The sequence below is a fragment of the Scardinius erythrophthalmus genome (assembly GCF_964197995.2).
Source record: "Scardinius erythrophthalmus genome assembly, chromosome: 17".
In the NCBI taxonomy this organism is placed as follows: domain Eukaryota; kingdom Metazoa; phylum Chordata; class Actinopteri; order Cypriniformes; family Leuciscidae; genus Scardinius; species Scardinius erythrophthalmus.
The window spans coordinates 348,508-369,341 of record NC_138237.1 but is presented as its reverse complement, the minus strand read 5'-3'; the positions used below and the strand labels follow the sequence as shown (position 1 = coordinate 369,341).

Below are 20,834 nucleotides of genomic sequence, written 5' to 3'. Positions count from 1 at the left end.
ATAGATAAATAAACACAATCTATCCTAATAAATGAATAAGTACAGTGGGTCTCTCATAGAGAATTAGCTGGCTCTGGCGTTGTGAATAGCTAACACATATTTAGCCGCGAGTGCAGCTGTACTATCATCTTCTCCCAGTAAGAAGAACATTTTCTCAGTGTCACTCAGTTCAGAGAATGATGGAATCAAGATTTCAAATCTGGGCAGAAAGGTTTCTCTTATACTGGAGTATCTGGAGCAGAAGAGCAGAAAGTGTTCCTCATCCTCGATGTGCTGTAGGTCACAGTGTCTACAGATCCTCTGCTCTCTCTCGGTCCACACACACACACACACACACACACACACACACACACACACACACTCCTCCTCGATGTGCTGTAGGTCACAGTGTCTACAGATCCTCTGCTCTCTCTCTGTCCACACACACACACACACACACACACACACACACACACACACACACACACACACTCCTCCTCGATGTGCTGTAGGTCACAGTGTCTACAGATCCTCTGCTCTCTCTCTGTCCATGTTAGTCTACGTCTTCCTCTCTCTATCTCTAGATCATGGTCACTTAATCTGTATTTGGAGAGGATTTGTCTTTCTTTAAAATGTTTAATAAATAGATAACTGGCCAATTTAGTGGTTCTATTGAGGGTCGAGTAACATTGGAGTTTATTCTGGAGGGCAAAATGTGCTTTTAGTGCTTCATCATGGGTGACTTTTAGATGTTTGTGGATTTCTTTAATGATAGGTTTGGGGTTGATGGGGAGTATAGTCTGATGGACGAGTTGGAGAGCGAGTGTGTTCAGAGGATGAGGTTCTGCTGAGGTTTCATTGGCGAGGAGGGCTTTATATTGCACTGACTCTGGGTCAGACTGATGGAGGTGATCTCTCCCTCTCTCTCTCTCTCTCTCTCTCTCTCTCTCTCTCTCTCTCTCTCTCTCTCTCTCTCTCTCTCTCTCTCTCTCTCTCTCTGCCTCTCTCTCTCTCTCTCTCTCTCTCTCTCTCTGCCTCTCTCTCTCTCTCTCTCTCTCTCTCTCTCTCTCTCTCTCTCTCTCTCTCTCTCTCTCTCTCTGTCTCTCTCTCTCTCTCTCTCTCCTCTCTCTCTCTCTCTCTCTCTCTCTGCCTTCTCTCTCTCTCTCTCTCTCTCTCTCTCTCTGCTCTCTCTCTCTCTCTCTCTCTCTCTCTCTCTGCCTCTCTCTCTCTCTCTCTCTCTCTCTCTCTCTCTGCTCTCTCTCTCTCTCTCTCTCTCTCTCTCTCTCTCTCTCTCTCTCTCTCTCTCTCTCTCTCTCTCTCTCTCTCTCTCTCTCTCTCTCTCTCTCTCTCTCTCTGCCTCTCTCTCTCTCTCTCTCTCTCTCTCTCTCTCTCTCTCCTCTCTCTCTCTCTCTCATTTCAATTCAATTCAATTCAATTCAAATGAGCTTTATTGGCATGACTGTGTAAAAATAGCACAATATTGCCAAAGCAATAGACATATACAAACATATACAAACATATACGTACATGTTGATACATAAAATTTAACAATAAAAAATAAATAAAACAATTAAAAATATATTTCAATATTATGCATAAATAAACACAATGAAAAAATAAAAATAAATATATAAGTACAGAGAGCAGTTTAAGGGAAGAGGGTTCAGCCCTTGTCCCTCATATGATGGCAGGAAGACACATACTGCGCTGCGCTCTCTCTCTCCCTCTCTCTCTCCTCACACACTACTGCGCTGCCAGGAGAACACACTCTTCTTTCTCTCCCAGAATATAAGACAGTTTGTCTATGGGGCTCGCATGTTGGAATTGGGGTAAAATCTGAGCTATTAGTGTGAAATAAGAGTCTCTGATGTGTTTGTACTTGCTGCACTGGGTGAGGAAGTGCAGCTCGTCCTCCACGACTCCATCAGTGCAGTGTGGACACAGTCTGAGCTCTCTGGCTCTCTCTACACACACACACACACACACACACACACACACACACACACACACACAGTGCAGTGTGGACACAGTCTGAGCTCTCTGGCTCTCTCACACACACACACACACACACACACACACACACACACACACACACACACACACACACACGCACACGCACTCACCACACACACACACACACACACACACACACACACACAGTGCAGTGTGGACACAGTCTGAGCTCTCTGGCTCTCTCTCACACACACACACACACACACTCACACACACACACACACACACACACACAGTGCAGTGTGGACACAGTCTGAGCTCTCTGGCTCTCTCACACACACACACACACACACACACACACACACACACACACACACACACACGCACACGCACTCACACACACACACACACACACACACACACACACACACACAGTGCAGTGTGGACACTGTCTGAGCTCTCTGGCTCTCTCACACACACACACACACACACACACGCACTCACACACACACACACACACACACACACACACACACAGTGCAGTGTGGACACAGTCTGAGCTCTCTGGCTCTCTCTCACACACACACACACACACACACACACACACACACACACAGTGCAGTGTGGACACAGTCTGAGCTCTCTGGCTCTCTCTCACACACACACACACACACACACACACACACACACACACACAGTGCAGTGTGGACACAGTCTGAGCTCTCTGGCTCTCCAGCTCGGCTTGTGCCGGCCCGTCTCCACACACAGACTGTGGTCACTGATGCGATACCTCGTCAGGAGCTTTCTCTGACCATAATTACTGATCTCGGTCAGGTATGGGGCCAATTTATAATCAGACTTTATTTTGTGGAAGTATTTTAATTTATTTATTTGTGTGACCTTTATCTGCCAGTCTTGTATGTATTCTCTTTGGTTATGTTCCCTATTTCCTTTACTTTTGCGTGTCTGAACTGAATTGTTGGATTAAGTTGGTGTTTTTCCACTAAATGTGTCATGGGGTCGCTCTCGGGGTGTCCTGCCCTGTGTCTGAGAGGCCAGTGATGGAACTCTCTGTCTGCGCGTCTGATAGATGGAACCAGAACTTTGCGGCTCTCTTCTGGATCTCTGATAGGAGAGGGAATCTGCCTAATTCTGCCCGGCAACCCAGACTCGGAGCGTTTCTGTGAGTTCCCAGGATATTCTTGCAGAACTCAAGGTGGAAAGTTTCCACAGGGTTTTGTCCCAGGAATTGTAATTTAGTTTAAATTTGGGGCCCCAGATTTTCACAGCCGTATAGGAGGATGGGTTTGATGATGCTGTCGAAGATTTCAGGCCACATTTAATGGGTGGGTAAGTAAAACAGGGTTTTCTTATTCTATAATAACGCCCTACGTGCTTTATCAGTCAGATCTTTCATTGCAGTGTCAAACTTTCCAGAAGCTGAGATTGTCAGACCCAAATAATTATAACAGGTGACATGATAAGAATGGTTCCCCAAGAGTAAATGTGTATTTGTTGTCAGTAAGGCGAGGTTTCTTCTGGAAGATCATGATTTTGGACTTGTCCATGTTTATGGGTCAGGCCCAGTCGCTGCTGAACTCCTCCAGGAGCGAGAGGCTTCGGTGCAGACCTCTTCATGAGGAGACAGCAGCAGGAGATCGTCCGCGTACAGGAGGCTTTTGATCTCTCTGTCCTCGAGGGTCAGGCCAGGACAAGAGGACTTCTCAAAGTGCTGATGCCAATTCATTAATATAGAGATTGAATAGAGTCGGGCTGAGGCTGCAGCCTTGACGGACTCCTTTCGTTTGACTGAAATAATCAGTACGTTTGTCATTAATCTTGACGCCGCATTTGTTCCCATTGTAAATGTCCTTTATAATATCATATGTCCTTCCCCCTATTCCACTTTGAATTAGTTTTAGGAAAAGTCCATTATGCCAAACCGAATCGAAGGCTTTTTTAAAGTCAATGAAGCAGCCGAATATTTTCCCTTGTTTTGTTTGTTGGACGTGTTTTTGTATGAGTGTGTGGAGTGTGTAGATGTGATTTGATGTTCTCTGTTTAGGGCATAAAGCCGATCTGACAGCTGTTGAGGATCTTGTGTTCTTGGATGAACTGGACTAGTCTGTCGTTGATGATGGAGCAGAAGAGTTTGCCCAGGTTGCTGCTCACTGTGATGCCCTGTAGTTATTTGGGTCGTACTTTTCCACCTTGTTTATAAATTGGTGTAATCAAATTTTCTTTCCAGATCTCAGGAAAGTGTCTGATTTTAATGCAAGATTGATAATTTCAGAATTTGCCTCTTTCAGTTTGGGGCTGCTGTGTTTCAGCATCTCATTAGATATTAAATCCACACCACAGGATTTTTTATATTTTAGGGATTTGATCTTGTCTGTCAGTTCGTGTAGTAATATGGGCTGGTCTAACTGGTTGAGCTGGTCTTTTACAGTGTGTTCCAGGGTGTATAGTTGGGAGGTCAGATGTTTTTGGGGTGAGGGTTGTTCGTTTTGTGAATAGAGTTTTCCAAAATGTTCTGTCCAGATGTTTGGATCATAGATGGGAATGTGTTTGGGTTCTTTTGATTTATCTAAATTATTCCATAATTCCCAAAAATAGTTCTGATCGACTGCCTCCTCAATCTTATTAAGCTTTGCTTTCATGTGATCAGCTTTTTTCTGTATTAGGAGTGACTTATGTTTTGAGGGTTTGCTGATATTCGTCTCGTGTTTGTTGGTTTGCAGGGTCTCTGTGTTTTGTATTTGATAAAGATCGTAAATCTTTTCTTAATTTTTGGCATTCCTTATCAAACCAATCATCTTTAGCAATTTCTTTCTTACATCTGTATTTTGTTCTTTTTCTCAGGGCTTTTCTGACCACTGTAGAAAATATTTCATTTAATTGATGAGTTGCTAAATTGATAGTTTTCTTCTCTTCACTAAATGAAGTAGATAGGAATGAGTCTATCATGTTCTGAACACGAGTGCAGTGGAGCTGGGCTTCATACTGGGCAGGACTGTCTTTACTCCACATAAATCTGGCGGGGAGGGGGTGCAGTTTAACCTTCTGATCTGAATAAGGCCGGAGATTCCCGGATCTGTTCAGACTGAGGACTGTGTGACTGTGGTCTGATAACGGCAGCTGTGGCATCACTGTGAAATAGTTGATGTTATTGTTGTCTATATCAGTGATGGCGTAATCTACTGTGCTGCTGCCGAGACATGAGCAGTAGGTGAAGCGACCCAGAGAATCTCCCCTAGTTCTGCCGTTCGCTATGTACAGACCCAGGCTTTTGCAGAGCTGCAGGACTTGTTTTCCGTGCCTGTTTATGGTGTTGTCATAATTCTGACGTGCCTTCGTGAAGTGTTTCTGCTTATATATATGCGAATTGTTGATATATTTGTCTCCATCTGGGGTAATGTAATCTGCTTCCTTCCCTGTTCTAGCGTTCAGATCCCCCATTAACAGAACCGATCCTAGAGATTGAAAGTAAACAATCTCTGACTGTAGGGTGGAGAAGATGTCTTCATTATAGTAAGGAGACTCGTATGGGGGGATATATGTGGCACACAGGTACATGTCCTCATCTAAACACAACAGCTCTTTCTTAAGTTTTAACCAAATATGTGTTTTCCCTTTTTTCACAGGCTGAATATAATGGCACAGATGATCTTTGAACCAAACTATGATTCCCCCTGAATCTCTTCCGTTTTTAATGTTTGGCTGTTTGATTGAAGGGATTCGTAGCTCTCTGTAGTTTGGAGGAGTGCAGATTTTGGAGTCTAAACGACACCATGTCTCAAGTAATATGATTATATCTGAACTATATACAATATTAACAAGATCAGGGTTAGTAATTTTCTCTCCAAAAGCAGAAGAGAACATCCCCTGAATGTTATAGCATGCTATTTTAAACGATGACATTGACAAATATTGGATTCACCAGAAAAATGTATGAAATTCATGACCCTATCAAGTTTTAAAATATAGATTAATCAATTATAACGGTAATATAGAGGATATATAGAAGTATAGTGAGTTGGTCAATTTACATGTTAAATAAAAAAATAAAAAATAAAAAAATAAAAAAAAAGTAGTTAAGAAATAATCATTTTTGATCAGTACTTAAGCTAACATATTGTCATATATAATTTTCAGCATGTGTTTGATTTGGATCAGGTCCGTGGTGTCAGCTCTACCTGATCCTGCCACTACAGCGGCGTAGCTGTCGGTCTGTCGGACCCTCTCCTCATGCTCAGCGTGCGTTATCTGAGGGGGTTTCAGGGCTGACTCCTTGATGGTTTTTGCGAACGGTCTCATGCCCTCTCGGTGGATGTGGACACGGTCATATAGATGCTCGTGGGTGATGCGCTGATGGTTGGCTATGTGAACGTGCGGCATCGAAGCACAGATGTTAGCTATCTCTCTCTCTCTCTCTCTCTCTCTCTCTCTCTCTCTCTCTCTCTCTCTCTCTCTCTCTCTCTCTCCCTCTCCCTCTCTCTCTCTCTCTGCCTCTCTCTCTCCCTCTCTCTCTCTCTCTCTCTCTCTCTCTCTCTCTCTCTCTCTCTCTCTCTCTCTCTCTCCCTCTCCCTCTCTCTCTCTCTCTGCCTCTCTCCTCTCTCTCTCTCTCTCTCTCTCTCTCTCTCTCTCTCTGGTGCATGCTGGGAATTGGGAAGGGAATGCATGGGAGGGTGATCTAGGTGAGAGGAGATTTTCTAAAAAAATTTCACCGTTTCTTGCTTTTTATTTAATTTTATTCAATTATTTAAATTGGAGAAAAAAAAAAAAGTTAAAAAAGTAAAAAAAAAAAAAAAAAAACTGAGTTTGTTTTCTGTGGGAGTTATCGCGTGTCGGAGGTAGGGATGGCGTCCCACACGAGTGTGCAGGCGTCAGGCCTGTCGCTCCGGCATGGGATTAGGTGTGTGACCCAGGCAGGTGTGCCTGTAGAAGATGTGTTACTAGACGTGGCAGAACGCGTGGGCCATGAGAATATCGTCTCGGCGTCTCGGATGAACAAGGCCGTAGTGATATTTTTGAAAGAAGAAAATCTGGTTCATGGTTTGATCGAGAGTGGGATTTCGGTAAGTGGCACATTTGTTCCTGTTCAACCTTTAGTTTCAATCACGACGAAGGTGACGGTTTCTAACGTTCCGACTTTTATTCCCGATGCCGACATTGAGCGAGAGCTTTCTCGATTTGGAAAACTCGCCAGTGGAATTAGAACAGTTTCACTGGGTTGCAAAAATGCCGTTTTAAAACATGTGTTGTCGTTCAGGCGACAGGTGTACATGTTTTTAAATGAACCAACGTTGAATATTTCTTTTCGAAGTGTTTTTGAGGGAAAGTCGTACATGATGTACGCGAGCACGGGAGAGATGCGGTGTTTTGAGTGCGGGAGTATTGGACATGTTAGGCTGTCTTGTCCTCATAGAGTTGAACTTGAGAATATAGCAGGTCCTAGCAATATTTCAGATAAGAGGAAGGAAGATGAAGTGCAAAATGGTAATGTACCAGATGAAGCAGCAGTGGTGAATGATGAGGATCAGAATGTGGATTCAAATCTGAAGGAAGGAATGATAATAAAAGATTCGTTCCCTAATAATGAAAAAGATACAGAGGAAGTTTCTGGTAGTAAGACAAAACAGTGGAAAAAGAAGAAAGTTAATGTTGTTACCGATGTGACTGTTGAGAGAAGCATTGAGGGGTCTGAGCAAGGTGATACTGTGGAGAGTTTAGACTCAGAGAATACAGGCCAGACGAAAGATGACTCAATCGGTTTGAAAGGTGAAGTTTTGGAAAGAGGAAAGATAGTATCTTTGATTAAGAAGGTGCAATCAGAAATGGTTGATGAGGAAATGGATGATGATGATGACGATGATGATGATGATGGTGGTGGGTTGTCTGATTTTTCAGACGTGTCAGATGCTTCGCAAATAAGCTGTGAGCAGGTTTATTCACTAGAGGAAATCAATCAATTCTTGGATGAAACCTTTGGAAAATCTGTTGATGTGCGGAATTATTTTCCTGATCTGAAGAGGTTTGAGTCTTCTGTTCGTTATTGGCAGAGGAAGGTTGGAGAAGATGAACTCAGTCAGAGAAAGAGATTTCGTTTAAAGAAGTTTCTAGCAAAATTGGGAAGGGGTAAAACCCCTATAAAACGTAAATTCAAATAATTGAATCAATTGTTTATACATCACTCAGGATGACTTCACTACACTTTTTTGTTTCCATCTCTCTTTTCTATCTCTTTATATTTTCTATGGAGATGATAAGGGTAGCCTCTTTAAATATTAACGGAGGGAGAGACAGGAGCAAGAGAGCAATGGTGGCAGAATTAATCAAAATTAAGAATGTCAATGATTCTTTTTTGCAAGAAACACATACTGATTGTAAAAATGAAGTAGAGTGGTGTAGATGGTGGGAGGGGGAGAGCATCTTCAGTCACGGGTCAAATTTGAGTGCTGGAGTGGCTATCCTTTTTTCAAAGAATTTGAATTTAAAAATTTTGTCAACTGAGGAAATAGAAAAGGGTAGAGTTTTAATGGTTGCTGGAGAAATAAATGATTTAAAATGTATTTTCATAAATGTTTATGCTCCAAACATTGGATCAGATCGTGTGGAATTGTTTAGGAAGTTGCAGAGTGCTTTAAGAAAATGTGATAATGATTCTTGCATAATAATGGGTGGGGATTGGAATTGCACCACAAATTTTCTTTTAGACAGGAACAGAGAGTAGTCTCATCCACTGTCTAGTAATGCGCTTCAGAATATTATTAAAGAGTTTGAGTTGATGGATGTGTGGAGGAACATGAATAAGAGAATTAGACAGTACACATGGGTTAGAATACTAGACTCTAATGTAACTGGAGCGAGATTAGATAGAATATATATAAGTAAAACAAGTATGAATAGAGTATCTAATGCTAATATTTTCCCGAATGGCTTTTCTGATCATCACATTGCAACCATAGATTTTAACATTACTACTTTAGAACGCCCGAGGTTTTATTGGCATTTCAACACTAAATTGCTGCAGGACAGGTCTTTTTGTGAAAAATGCTGATTTTTGGAAACTCTGGAAGTTGAAGAAAGGTAATTTTGAAAAAGTGACATCATGGTGGGAGGTGGGGAAAACACAGATAAAGGTTTTTTGTCAAAATTTCTCCTACAATACTACTGTGTGTGTTAAAAAGAAAATTGAGCAGTTGGAGAAGGATATTATTGTTATGGAAAATGTGATGGATGTAAATGTTTTGAGTGTATCCAATGATTTAAGGAATAAGAAACTTGAATTAAGATCCATCTTAGAGGAAAGAGCGAAGGGCGCTTTGATTAGAGCAAGAATTTCTTCTATCAAAGACATTGACTCTCCCACTTCTTACTTTTTTAATCTGGAGCGGAAAGTTGCACAACAAAAGCGTATACTTCACCTGCGCAAGGAAAATGGAACATTAACATCAAACCCAACAGAAATGAGGAAAATGGCAATGGATTTTTATGCTGATTTGTATGGCCATACTGACTGTGACTATAATATGGCAAAATTATTACAAGGACTTCCAAAGTTGCAACCTGGGGATAAGAAAAAGCTTGACACCATGATCAACCTTAATGAACTTTCAGATGCAGTTCAGCAACTCTCCACAGGGCGTGCGCCAGGAATAGATGGCTTACCTGCTGAGTTTTATAAGACTTTTTGGCCGGTTTTAGGTGAAGATTTTTATGAAGTGTGTTGCGAATGTTTTGAAAAGGGAATGTTACCAACCAGCTGTCAGAGGGCTGTGATCTCTCTTTTACCAAAAAAAGGAGACCTAGGTTTGTTAAAAAATTGGCGCCCTGTTTCTTTGATGTGCTCGGACTATAAAATATTGGCAAAAGTTTTAGCCAATAGGCTAAAAAAATATTTGCATATTGTGGTCAAAGGAGAGCAAACATATTGTATTCCGGGTCGCTCAATCATGGACAATCTGTTTTTAATAAGAGATGTTATTGATGTGTCTTTTAATGAAAATTGCAACGTTGGATTTTTGTCTATTGATCAGGAGAAAGCCTTTGACCGGGTGGGACATGAGTACATTTTTAAAGTATTGGAATCTTTTGGGTTCGGGGATTGTTTTATTTCATGGATCCAATTGTTGTATAAAGGGGCTTCAATAATGCTCAAGATGGGGAATGGTCTGACTTATCCATTGCCGGTGAAAAGAGGTATTCGACAGGGGTGTCCTCTCTCTGGGCAACTTTATAGCTTAGCAATTGAGCCCCTGTTATGCAAATTAAGAAATGGATTAAGGGGTTTCATGGTTCCAGGTGACCCAAGGGAGTCGAGATGTTTTGTGTCGGCTTATGCCGATGATGTAACCATTTTTGTTACTGGGCAAGAGGATATGCAAGTATTATGTGAGAGTTTAGATATTTACGAAAAAGCATCTTCGGCCAAAGTCAATTGGGAAAAAAGTAATGGTTTTATTGTGGGCCAGTGGGAAAATGGTGGGCCACCACCACTTCCTGGGGGATTACATTGGGGAAAAGAAGGTATTAAAATTCTCGGAGTGTTTTTAGGAGTTGAAAGCTATAGGAAAAAGAACTGGGAGGGTTTGCTGGAGAAGGTGTCTGCTAAGTTGAGAAGTTAAGAGAAAATTGGTGGAGTTCTTTTGGTCTGGACAGCATTGGATTCCTGCGTCGGCTCTGTATCTTCCAACTCAAGAGGGGGGACAGAGTCTGATTGACATAAGGAGCAGAATCCACACCTTTCGATTACAGGCAGCGCAGAGACTGTTGTATGAGGAGGACGTGGGGTGGACAAATGTGGCATGCTCTCTGTTGAGAAGAACATCAAATCTGGGATATGACAAGCAGCTGTTTTTACTAAAAGTTAATGAACTGGAATTGAATCATATGACTTCATTCTACCAATCCATGCTAAAAGTGTGGAACATGACTTTCTCTGTGACCAGAGAGATTTCGCGTCCACAGGACTGGATTATGGGAGAACCGCTGTTTCACAATTCTTTGATACAAACAAACATTTTGTCTTCAAGCAGTGTGAGGAACTGTCTGGTCAGAGCGGGATTTACGAAGATCGAACATCTAAGGAATGACAATGGGTGGAGGACTGCAGATTCAATTCAGCACAAGACAGGAATACGTTCTTTACGGCTCTTGGATCAGATGTTGGAGGAAGTACGCTCAGTGCTGCCTGGAGCCTGCAGAGAAGCATTGGGAACACCTTCACAGGGATGGAGCTATAGTTTTCCAGCAATACGGGTCTCTGCTGCACAGAAAAGTCCGGATGATGAAGACTCTTTTGTGTCCTTTAAAACTCCAGAGTTGGGATTATTTCAGGACATTGGCAAAAAGGCATTATACACTGTGTGTGTTAAAGTGACTCATCAAACTGTTTTGAGAAGAGTTAAAACATGGAGGTGGACAGAAGTGTTTGGACCAGACTTCAGAGGCTGCTGGAGATCTCTGTACAAGCCTCCTATTGAGAAACGTACAGCAGATTTACAGTGGAGACTGATGTATGGTATAATAGCTACGAACAGACACGTGGCGCACCTGAATCCAGAAGTAGGGAGGGATTGTCCTTTTTGTGGAACGGAAGAAACGGTTGAACATTTCTTTATACAGTGTGAGAGGTTAAGAGGTCTTTTTTACTTTTTAGAGGTTTGTTTTGAAAGTATGGGGGAGGATTTTTCCTATAAAGTTTTTATCAGTGGTCCGAAGTACAAAGTCAGTGATCGAAGAAAAGTGGTTTTGTTAAATTACCTTTTAGGAACAGCCAAAATGGCAATTTGGAGGACACGGAAAAATAGGATCTTGGGAATTGGTTCAATTGATGCAGAGAGTGTTCTGAAGGGGATGGTTGCTGCTCGAATTAAAATTGAGTTTGCTTATTTCAAATTAGTTAATAATGTTATAGATTTTTCTGCAATGTGGTCGGTGGGAAGTGTTTTGTGTGAGGTTGGGGAGGATGAAATGTTGGTTTTGAAGATGAAATGAAAGGACTGTAATCTGTATAGATTGAATTGTTTCTTATTTTATTTTTGATTTATTTATAGTTTTGTAGATTTTGGATGACGTATTGGAATGAATAATGATAAATAAATATGTTTTAAGCCTCTCTCTCTCTCCCTCTCTCTCTCTCTCTCTCCCCTCTCTCTCTCCCTCTCTCTCTCTCCCTCTCTCTCTCCCTCTCTCTCTCTCTCTCTCTCTCTCTCTCTCTCTCTCTCTCTCTCTCTCTCTCCCTCTCTCTCTCTCCCTCTCTCTCTCTCCCTCTCTCTCTCTCCCTCTCTCTCTCCCTCTCTCTCTCTCTCTCCCTCTCTCTCTCCCTCTCTCTCTCTCTCTCTCTCTCTCTCCCTCTCTCTCTCTCCCTCTCTCTCCCTCTCTCTCTCTCTCCTCTCTCTCTCTCCCTTCTCTCTCTCTCTCTCTCTCTCTCTCTCCTCTCTCTCTCTCTCTCTGTGCGCATGTTCGGAGTGAGTGTGGAAGGAGCCGGTTGTCGGGAGTGAAAGTGTCACTTTGTTTGAGTGAGATTTCTTTTTTCTTTTTTTTCCGTTTTTTTTTTTATTTTTTTATTTTTTTTATTATTATAGATAGGTTTAGTTTAGCTTTTTCCCCTGACTTCGGTCAGAGAGTGAGGATAATGGGGTCGGAAATGGCCGATCTCTCACGGTTAACAATCTATCAGGGCTGTGAGTGTATGCCTGTCAGCTAAAGTCACAGCCATGAGACTAAAGTCTGCCCAGAAACTGCTTTTTTCTACAGAGTTTATCCCTTGGGTGTCATTTGGACTAGCTTTACTGAGATCCCTTTGTAGTAGTGATCTTGATAAGCAACTGTTTTTGATGTCACCTTTTATTGAAAATGTCACACTTGGTGCAAATTTCTAGGCATCGGTTTTAAAATCTTGGAAAGTGTTTAGGTTGAATCGGTCTGAAAATGATCATTATGGCTTGAATGAACCGCTGTTTTTTAATCCTTTTTTAGGAGATGTTTGCTTGTCTAATAGTATAGTTGAGTTATGCATGAAGAAAGGTTTTACTAAAGTGGGGCACTTGCCAGTCAGGTGGATGTGAGGTCTGGGTGAGGGTGGTAGAGCGGATGGGTTCAGGGTTGAAAGCTGCGCTTCCTTCTCCTCTCTTTCAGCTTGTAGAGCTTCCTCTAGAGGGTGGCCTTCACATCTGGCTTTTCCTGATTTAGGTGTGTGCCCTGAAACCAGTCAGGTTGGAAAGTTGCTAAATTTTAAGAGTTTAAAAGGGCTACTTTTTCAAACAGTGGGTAAAAAAGATATGTATCAGGTCTGTGTAAAAACTGCTTATTTTAATAATCTTCATGACAGATATGAATATGATACAACATGGAGAGAAAAACTCGCAGTTGCCGATGACATTTTTCCTTCTTGGAGGCTTTTTTATAAAAGTCCCCTACCAAAACGTGCAGGTGATCTAGAATGGAGAATATTACATTGTGTGCTAGCCACTAATGATTCTGTGTCCAAATTCAACTTGAATGTTCTGCCCTTTTGTAGGGCTGGGCGATATGGCCAAAAAATAATATCACGATACTTTTTGTTATATCAGTCGATATCGATAATTATCACGATAAAAGTCAAATCTTTATTTATTTCAAGTTTAAAGGCAGATTTTTGCTCCTCAGTGAAAGTTGTAGAAACCAGAGCGTTAACTGTGGTTTTAAACTACTCTTTATTGTCAGAACATATCAGGACAAACACTTGCCAAACAGGTGAACATTTCACAAATCTGAGGTAGAACATTCAATCATTGTCATTTTTCCTTAACAAAATAAATATCTTTATTGGACAATTAATTTCTTAGTTTCTGCATGTGCTAATTTTTATCTGGTAAAATGTAATATTCTGACTGTTTGAGTTTTATTAAACTTAACCATTGGTCATCCAGTATCATGCATTTAGATCATGATAACCACAGATGAAACCAGGCATACCCTGTAGCACCTCTATCACGGCAAAATGTAACTTTATGGTTTCTATGGTATTTGTATGAAAAACAGTAGCCTAAATACATTATTAAATACTGTAATGATATTCCATTAGTCCTTTAATATATTGTCTACATTAATAATATAATACAATACAATTCAGTATATCCCACATTTCATGGTGCAGTTAATATTACTAGGCTAACGTTACAGTAAATCCATGGTAAATGATGGGAATTTGTAGCCGGAAAAGCCTTCTGCGCTCCGTGTTTCTGCTGTTCGTCAGCGCTGTTTCATCTGCCTTTAAACTGGTGTAAATCACTGAGACGTGTGTGTTCTTCGCTGAATTCTGAAAGCGCTTCTCACTGGATCTCGTGACGAGAGCGATCAGAGTAAACGCCTCTGCTCTAGTGAGCTCACGCTGCGCTGCCGTTTGGACTTTGAGCCGAGCGGATAAACGGTCCGTGTGCCGCGCGGTTCAAATGAGTTTCGTTCCGCTTTTGCCGTTATCGTTTTATCGCCCAGCCCTACCCTTTTGTCATGCCTGTAATAGTCATGAAACGGTCTTTCATGTGTTTATTGAATGTCCAAGGTTAGTGCCACTTTTTGCATTGCTGGAAAGGATTATTGATGGGTTGGGTTTTGATTTCAACAAAATACTTTTTATATATGGCTGTAGGTCCTCTAAAGTGAACAAGGGTCGGTGTACTGTTGCCAATTTTATACTTGGGCAAGCAAAACTAGCTATTTGGAAGACTTGCAGACTTGCTCTTGCTCTTGAAGGAAGAATTGTTAAAGGGGGGGTGAAATGCTATTTCATGCACACTGAGTTTTTTACACTGTTAAAGAGTTGGATTCCCATGCTCAACATGGACAAAGTTTCAAAAATTAAATTGCACGTTTGAAGGAGTATTTCTGTGCCAAAAATACTCCTTCCGGTTTGTCACAAGTTTCGGAAAGTTTTTTTCGAGTATGGGCATGTGTGACGTCAGATGGGGCGGAATTTCCTTATACGGGTCCTAAGAGCACTCTCCCGGAAGGGCGCGGGCGCGGGCGCACTCGTAGACCAGAGAAAGAGAGCGAAAGCAGTTCGCCATCAAAGCGCCCTGCCCGGCTTTTGGGAAGACAATGTCACCAAAGAAGTGTGTTTTTGGATGCCAGGGCAAGACAACCCTGCACAGATTCCCAAAGAACCCAGCGTTAAGGCACCCGTGGATGGAGTTTGTTTTTCCTGAGCATAAACGGAGTTGTGTAGACTGTTTGTTCCCTGCATTTTGACGATGATTGTTTTATAAACAAAGCCCAGATCGACGGATTTGCAGATCGTCTAATGCTTAAGGATCGAGCAGTCACAATGATAAAGGTTCGGTGAGTAAAACTGCTTCAAATGTCTCTGTGTGTTGCTAGCTCGGCGCGTTAGCACAGCTTTAGCTCCGCCCACACGGCCCGCCTCCAGCCGCTCGGTTTTTTTCCGGAAAGACTCGGTACAGCCTATCTTTCTTTTATAAATATAATAAAACTAAAGACTTTTTGGAGATATGAAGGATGCAATACTACTCTATAGGTACTCAAGATTAACAGGAGATTGACTGAAAATGAGCATTTCACCCCCCCTTTAAGGTTCTAAGTCTGTTTACAGCACTTGTTGAATCAAGGTTAAGGGCAGAATATATATTCTTCAAAACTACAGTAAATATGGTTGAATTCATGTACAAATGGTGTGTAAATAGTGGTTTGTTTGTGTTTTGTGAAGATGATGTTTTATCTTTTGTTTGGTGAATATCAAAAAAGTCTCTCTCTCTCTCTCTCTCTCTCTCTCTCTCTCTAAATAAAAATTTGAAGGTGTTTACGTCTGCAACCAGCGTTGTGCTGGGATTTTAAAGACTTAACCCGCCGCCATGGAGTGAAGGTTGAGTCTAGAATTAAAGTGGAGCAGTGTTGTTTAGCGGTGGGAGAGCTTGTGGGACATGATCAAATTGTCTCGGCATCTCGAATGAACGATGTTCTGTCTTTTTTTTAACAGCTGAAAAGGCAAATGACGTTGTTCAAAGTGGCGTTGTGTTGAATGGTGCACTCGAGACTGTTTTACCTTTGAGTACCCCGTCAAAAAAGATAATGTTGTCTAACGTGCCTCCGTTTATTAAGGGTGAAATACTGGCGCAAGAGTTATCTCGATATGGAAAACTGGTTTCCCCTATAAAGAAAATTCCTCTCGGGTGCAAGTCACCTTTAGTGAAGCATCTAGTCTCATTCAGAAGACAAGTTTTCATGGTTCTGAAAAATGGAGTTGATGAGATCGATCTGGTTTATAAGTTCAAAATTGATGGGTTCGATTACACAGTGTTTGCAACATCTGACGCTACAATCAGATGTTTTAGTTGTGGTAGGATCGGGCATCTAGTTCGTTATTGTCCTAGCAAAAAGGACAGTGCCGGTGCGAGCACAAGCACGGGATTGGGGCTTTCTGTTGCTCCTCCGGTTGAGATCGCGAGTGACACCGACACTGCCGGTATGGTTGTAGTCGAAGCCGGTGAGATTGAGCCCGAGCCGATCACAGTTGTGGCCGTCGAGAATAACCCTGATGCACTGGTGACTGTTAACGAGCCCAGTAAAAGTGATGTTCCCTCGATGTCCAATGAGGAAAATGATGTGGAAGACGATGTTGATTTCGAAAAGGAAGCTTCTGTTTTTAAGATCCCAGTTAAAAGAAAGGAAAGAAAGCTGTGGAAAAGCTTTTAAACAAGTAAAGAAAGATGAGGTTGGTAATGAGAATGTGGGATCAGACAGTGATAGGGATTCCTCTGATTCAAACGTGTCTCAAAGTGTAAACTTGGTTTGTTTGTATAAAGCTGATGACATTAGTAAATTTCTGCAAGAAACAAAGGGATTGAAAGGAGCGCAAGTTGAAAACTTTTTCCCTGATTGTAAACAATTCCTTAATGATGTAAGGTATTTAATGAAGGAGGGAGCCTTTCAGGATGTGGAGATTTACCGTCTCAGAAAACTTGTGAACAAACTTAAAAAAAAAAAAAAAATTCTAAAGATGATGAGGCTGTCAACTGTGTTCTGGTCTCTAAAACAAAAATGACAAATTGTAAAATCGGATCTTTAAACTTAAATGGTGCCAGAGATGGTCTTAAAAGAATGATGTTATTTGAGTTTGTTAGGCAAAAGTAAACAGATATTCTGTTTTTACAAGAGACACACAGTGATTTTAAAGATGAGACCGATTGGAGAAGAGAATGGGAATGAGTCATAAATCCTCTATTAGTGGAGGTGTTGCTGTTTTGTTTTCAAACATTTTTTACCTCTGTCTTGTGAAGTTGAGGAAGTAATAAGTGGTCGTTTTTTAAAGGTCAAAGTGAAATTTGAGAAAGTCACTATGGTGCTTTTGAATTTATATGCTCCTACAAAGGGATTAGAGTTATTTTCTTTGATAAGGTGGATGCTGTCTTGAAAGATTTAAATCCAGAAGATATGTTATTTTTAGGTGGAGATTTTAATTGTACTGCTAATGATAAGTTAGATAGGAATCATATAGAGCCACATGCTGCTTCTCAGAAAACAGTACTGAACATACTCTCTCCTTGGCACGACTTGATAGAATTTATAGTGTTCAGCATCAAAGTAATCTTTTTAAATTTTGTAAAATTATTCCAGTGGGGTTTTCTGATCACAGTTTAGTTCTGTGCAGTGTTTCAATGAAGTGTGTGAAGTATAAGAGTGCATACTGGGTCTTTAATACTTCATTGTTAAATGATACAAATTTTATGGATAGTTTTACAATTTTTTGGGAAACTTTCACGCAGCAAAAACATTTTTATGCTTCTTTACTGCAATGGTGGGACTGCGGAAAAGTTCTTATTAAGGAATTTTTGTCAAAAGTACACTGTGAATGTTACTCGTGACATAGCCCAATCGGTGAAGGCTTTGGAAACAGAAATTATTGTTTTGCAGGATTTATTAGCATCTAAGAAAAATAGAAAACACATTGATGGTTTAAAGGAAGAAAAAGCACTTCTGGTAGACCTGTTGGGAGTTAAGGCACAGGGAGCTTTAGTCCGTTCACGGTTTCAAACTGTGACACAAATGGACGTTCCCTCAAAATTCTTTTTTAATTTGGAAATGAAAAAAGGTCAAAGTAAAATGATGCATACTTTACGCTCAGCTACAGGACAAGAGCTAACGGAGCCTGCTGACATACGTAGCTGTGCTGTAGAGTTTTGATCAGACCTTTATTAATCTGAGCTGAGGGAATGGGGTGCAGATGCTGAGAGTTTCCTTGAAGGACTGCCAAAGGTGGACGAAGAGTGAGTCCAACAATGAACTACAACAGACTTTGTCAGTACAAGAGCTTTATGCTGCCATGATGAGCATGGAAAACGGTAAATCTCCAGGGATTGACGGGCTACCTGTTGAGTTTTACAAGGCTCTGTGGCCCGTCATAGGAGAAGATCTGCTGACAGTTCTTACTGACCGTCTGGAAAGAGGGCTATTGCCTCTAAGCTGCAGAAGAGCAGTCATCACACCGTTACCTAAAATAGGTGATCTTCAGTGCATCGGAAACTGGCGCCCTGTTTCGCTCATGTTCAGAATACAAAATCTTATCTAAAAGTTTGGCTACAAGACTTAGTAAAGGTTTAAGTAAATTGATACATTCAGACCAGTCTTATTGTATTCCCAACAGGTCTATTTTTGATAATATTGCTTTAATTAGAGATGTTTTGGATGCTTCTAAACTCCTGGGAATTAACTCTGGTCTCATTTCTCTTGATCAGGAGAAAGCCTTCGACAGAGTTGAGCATTTGTTTTCATGGAACACTTTGGAGGCTTTTGGTTTTAGCCATTCTTTTATATCTATGATTAAGGCTGTGTATTGTAACATTGAGAGTGTCCTTAAGATTAATGGTGGTTTGTGTGCTCCGTCTAAAGCTGAGAGGGGAGTTAGGCAGGGATGTGCCATGTCTGCTATGTTGTATTCCCTTGCCATCGAACCTTTACTTCGAAAGTTACGAGCTCATTTAACAGCTCTGAATTTCCCTGGTTGTAATAATTCTTTACATCTTTCCGCCTGTGCTGATGATGTTATTGTTTTTGTACATGGAAAAGAGGATGTTATTAAGTTAGAAAAAATAGTTAATGATTTTAAATGTGTTTCCTCTGCCAAAGTCAATTGGAGGAAAAGTGAAGCTCTACTAGTGGGAAATGGGAGTGGAGATCTTCCTGCTTTACCTGGAGGATTGATTTGGAAAAGAGGAGGTTTAAAATACCTTGGTGTCTATCTAGGGAATGAAAATTTCATTAGGAAAACTTGGGAAGGTCTATTTGAGAAAATAAAAGGTCAACTGAATAAATGGAAATGGTTGCTCCCTCAGATATCTTATAGTATTCTTATAATTAATAATCTTGTGGCATCTTCATTATGGCATAAGCTTGCTTGTGTGGACCCTCCAAATGGACTTCTTGTAAATATTCAAAGAGAACTGGTGAACTTTTTCTGGGACAAGTATCATTGGACTCCTCAAAGCATTCTGTTTTTGCCCAAAGAGAAGGAGGTCAAGGTCTGGTTAACCTCGCAAGCAGAAGAGCCACCTTCCGTCTCCAATATGTACAGAAACTTTTAATGGGACCTTATTCTCTTGTGTGGAGACCACTGGCTTTAAGCATCTTGAGAAGAGTGGGCAATATGGAAGTGGATTTAACTTTGTTTAATGGATTATAAAAGAATTCCCCTTTTTTATCTAAACTTGTTTAGAGTGTGGGGTCTCTTTAAACAGCGGTGGATGGAACCAGCAGCTTCTCTTTATTGGTTGCTGGAAGAACCAGTTGTATTTGGAGCTAGATTTGATGCTTCAGGAGAAGATGTTCCTGGTCTAACGGATATACTATGTAATAAAAAGCTTTTTAAGCTAAAAAACATTATTAATAAATCAGGATATCATTTATTGAGAGCTGAAAAAGTTGCTATCCTTTTAGGAGTTAGATCAATACGTTTTGCAAAGAAGTTTCTTGACAAACTAACAAAAATTTTAACTGTTGAAGAGAAGTTACTTTTAGAAGGGTTTGGTGCAGGGACTTTAATCCCTGATAGTAATGATCTTGAAATTTGCCCTGTAATAGAGGAGTCTTGTCTTAATAGCCCCTTGTTAAAAAGTGGAATTAATGAGTATATTGATTTTTGTACGATTGAAGGGAAAATGTTATATAAATGTATCGTGAAAGCTATTAATCAGCATCATTTAAGTATTAAAACAGATACAGTATGGAGAGAGAAATTAGGAATCAACTCTGAAACTAACCCTGTTTGGCGAGCACTTTACAAACCCCAAACTTGGTGATTTGCAGTGGAGGATTTTACATGGAGCTATTGCTGTAAATGCCCTTGTGTCTATTTTAAACCCCACTGTAAGTGATAAATGTCCTTTTTGTCTAGAACGAGAAACCATTTTTCATTGTTTTATGGAATGTAATCGACTTAACCCACTTTTTGATTTATTAAGTGTTTTTTTAGATTCTTTTAATATTTGTTTTTCAAAGCAAGACTATATTTTAGGTTTCATTTACGGTTCAAAACAAAAGTACAAATGTCATGTCATTAATTTTATTGTTGGACAAGCAAAATAGGCTGTTTATATCACTAGGAGAAATAAGATAAGCCAGAACAAGATGTTGTATTAGTTTTTCGAAATATGGTAAAATCAAGAATTCTTATTGATTTTAATTTTCATAAATTGATGAACACGAAAAAAGCTTTCGTAATGCAGTGGTGTTGCAATAGTGCTCTGTGTTCAGTTGATGATGAAGACATTTTTTTTGTAAGAGGTTTAAAGTAATTTTTATTTATTATTATTATTATTATTTTATTTTTTTACTTTATTTTTTATGTGTGTAAATTTGTATAAATGTTAACAAATATTTTAATAAATTGATTGTAAAAATCAAATCTC

The 20,834-nt window shown here is 40.5% G+C and overlaps 1 protein-coding gene across 1 annotated transcript in view; it reads left to right on the top strand.

Moving 5' to 3' along the window:
- Positions 1–20,834, top strand: part of nup54 (nucleoporin 54) — a 43,069-nt gene that overhangs the window by 4,273 nt on the left and 17,962 nt on the right. The window contains exons 5-9 of the mRNA XM_081390474.1: positions 2,669–2,761; positions 3,065–3,115; positions 3,455–3,598; positions 6,790–7,010; positions 7,269–8,070. Coding sequence (XP_081246600.1) covers positions 2,669–2,761; positions 3,065–3,115; positions 3,455–3,598; positions 6,790–7,010; positions 7,269–8,070 — 1,311 coding nt within the window. The remainder of the gene's footprint in view (positions 1–2,668; positions 2,762–3,064; positions 3,116–3,454; positions 3,599–6,789; positions 7,011–7,268; positions 8,071–20,834) is intronic.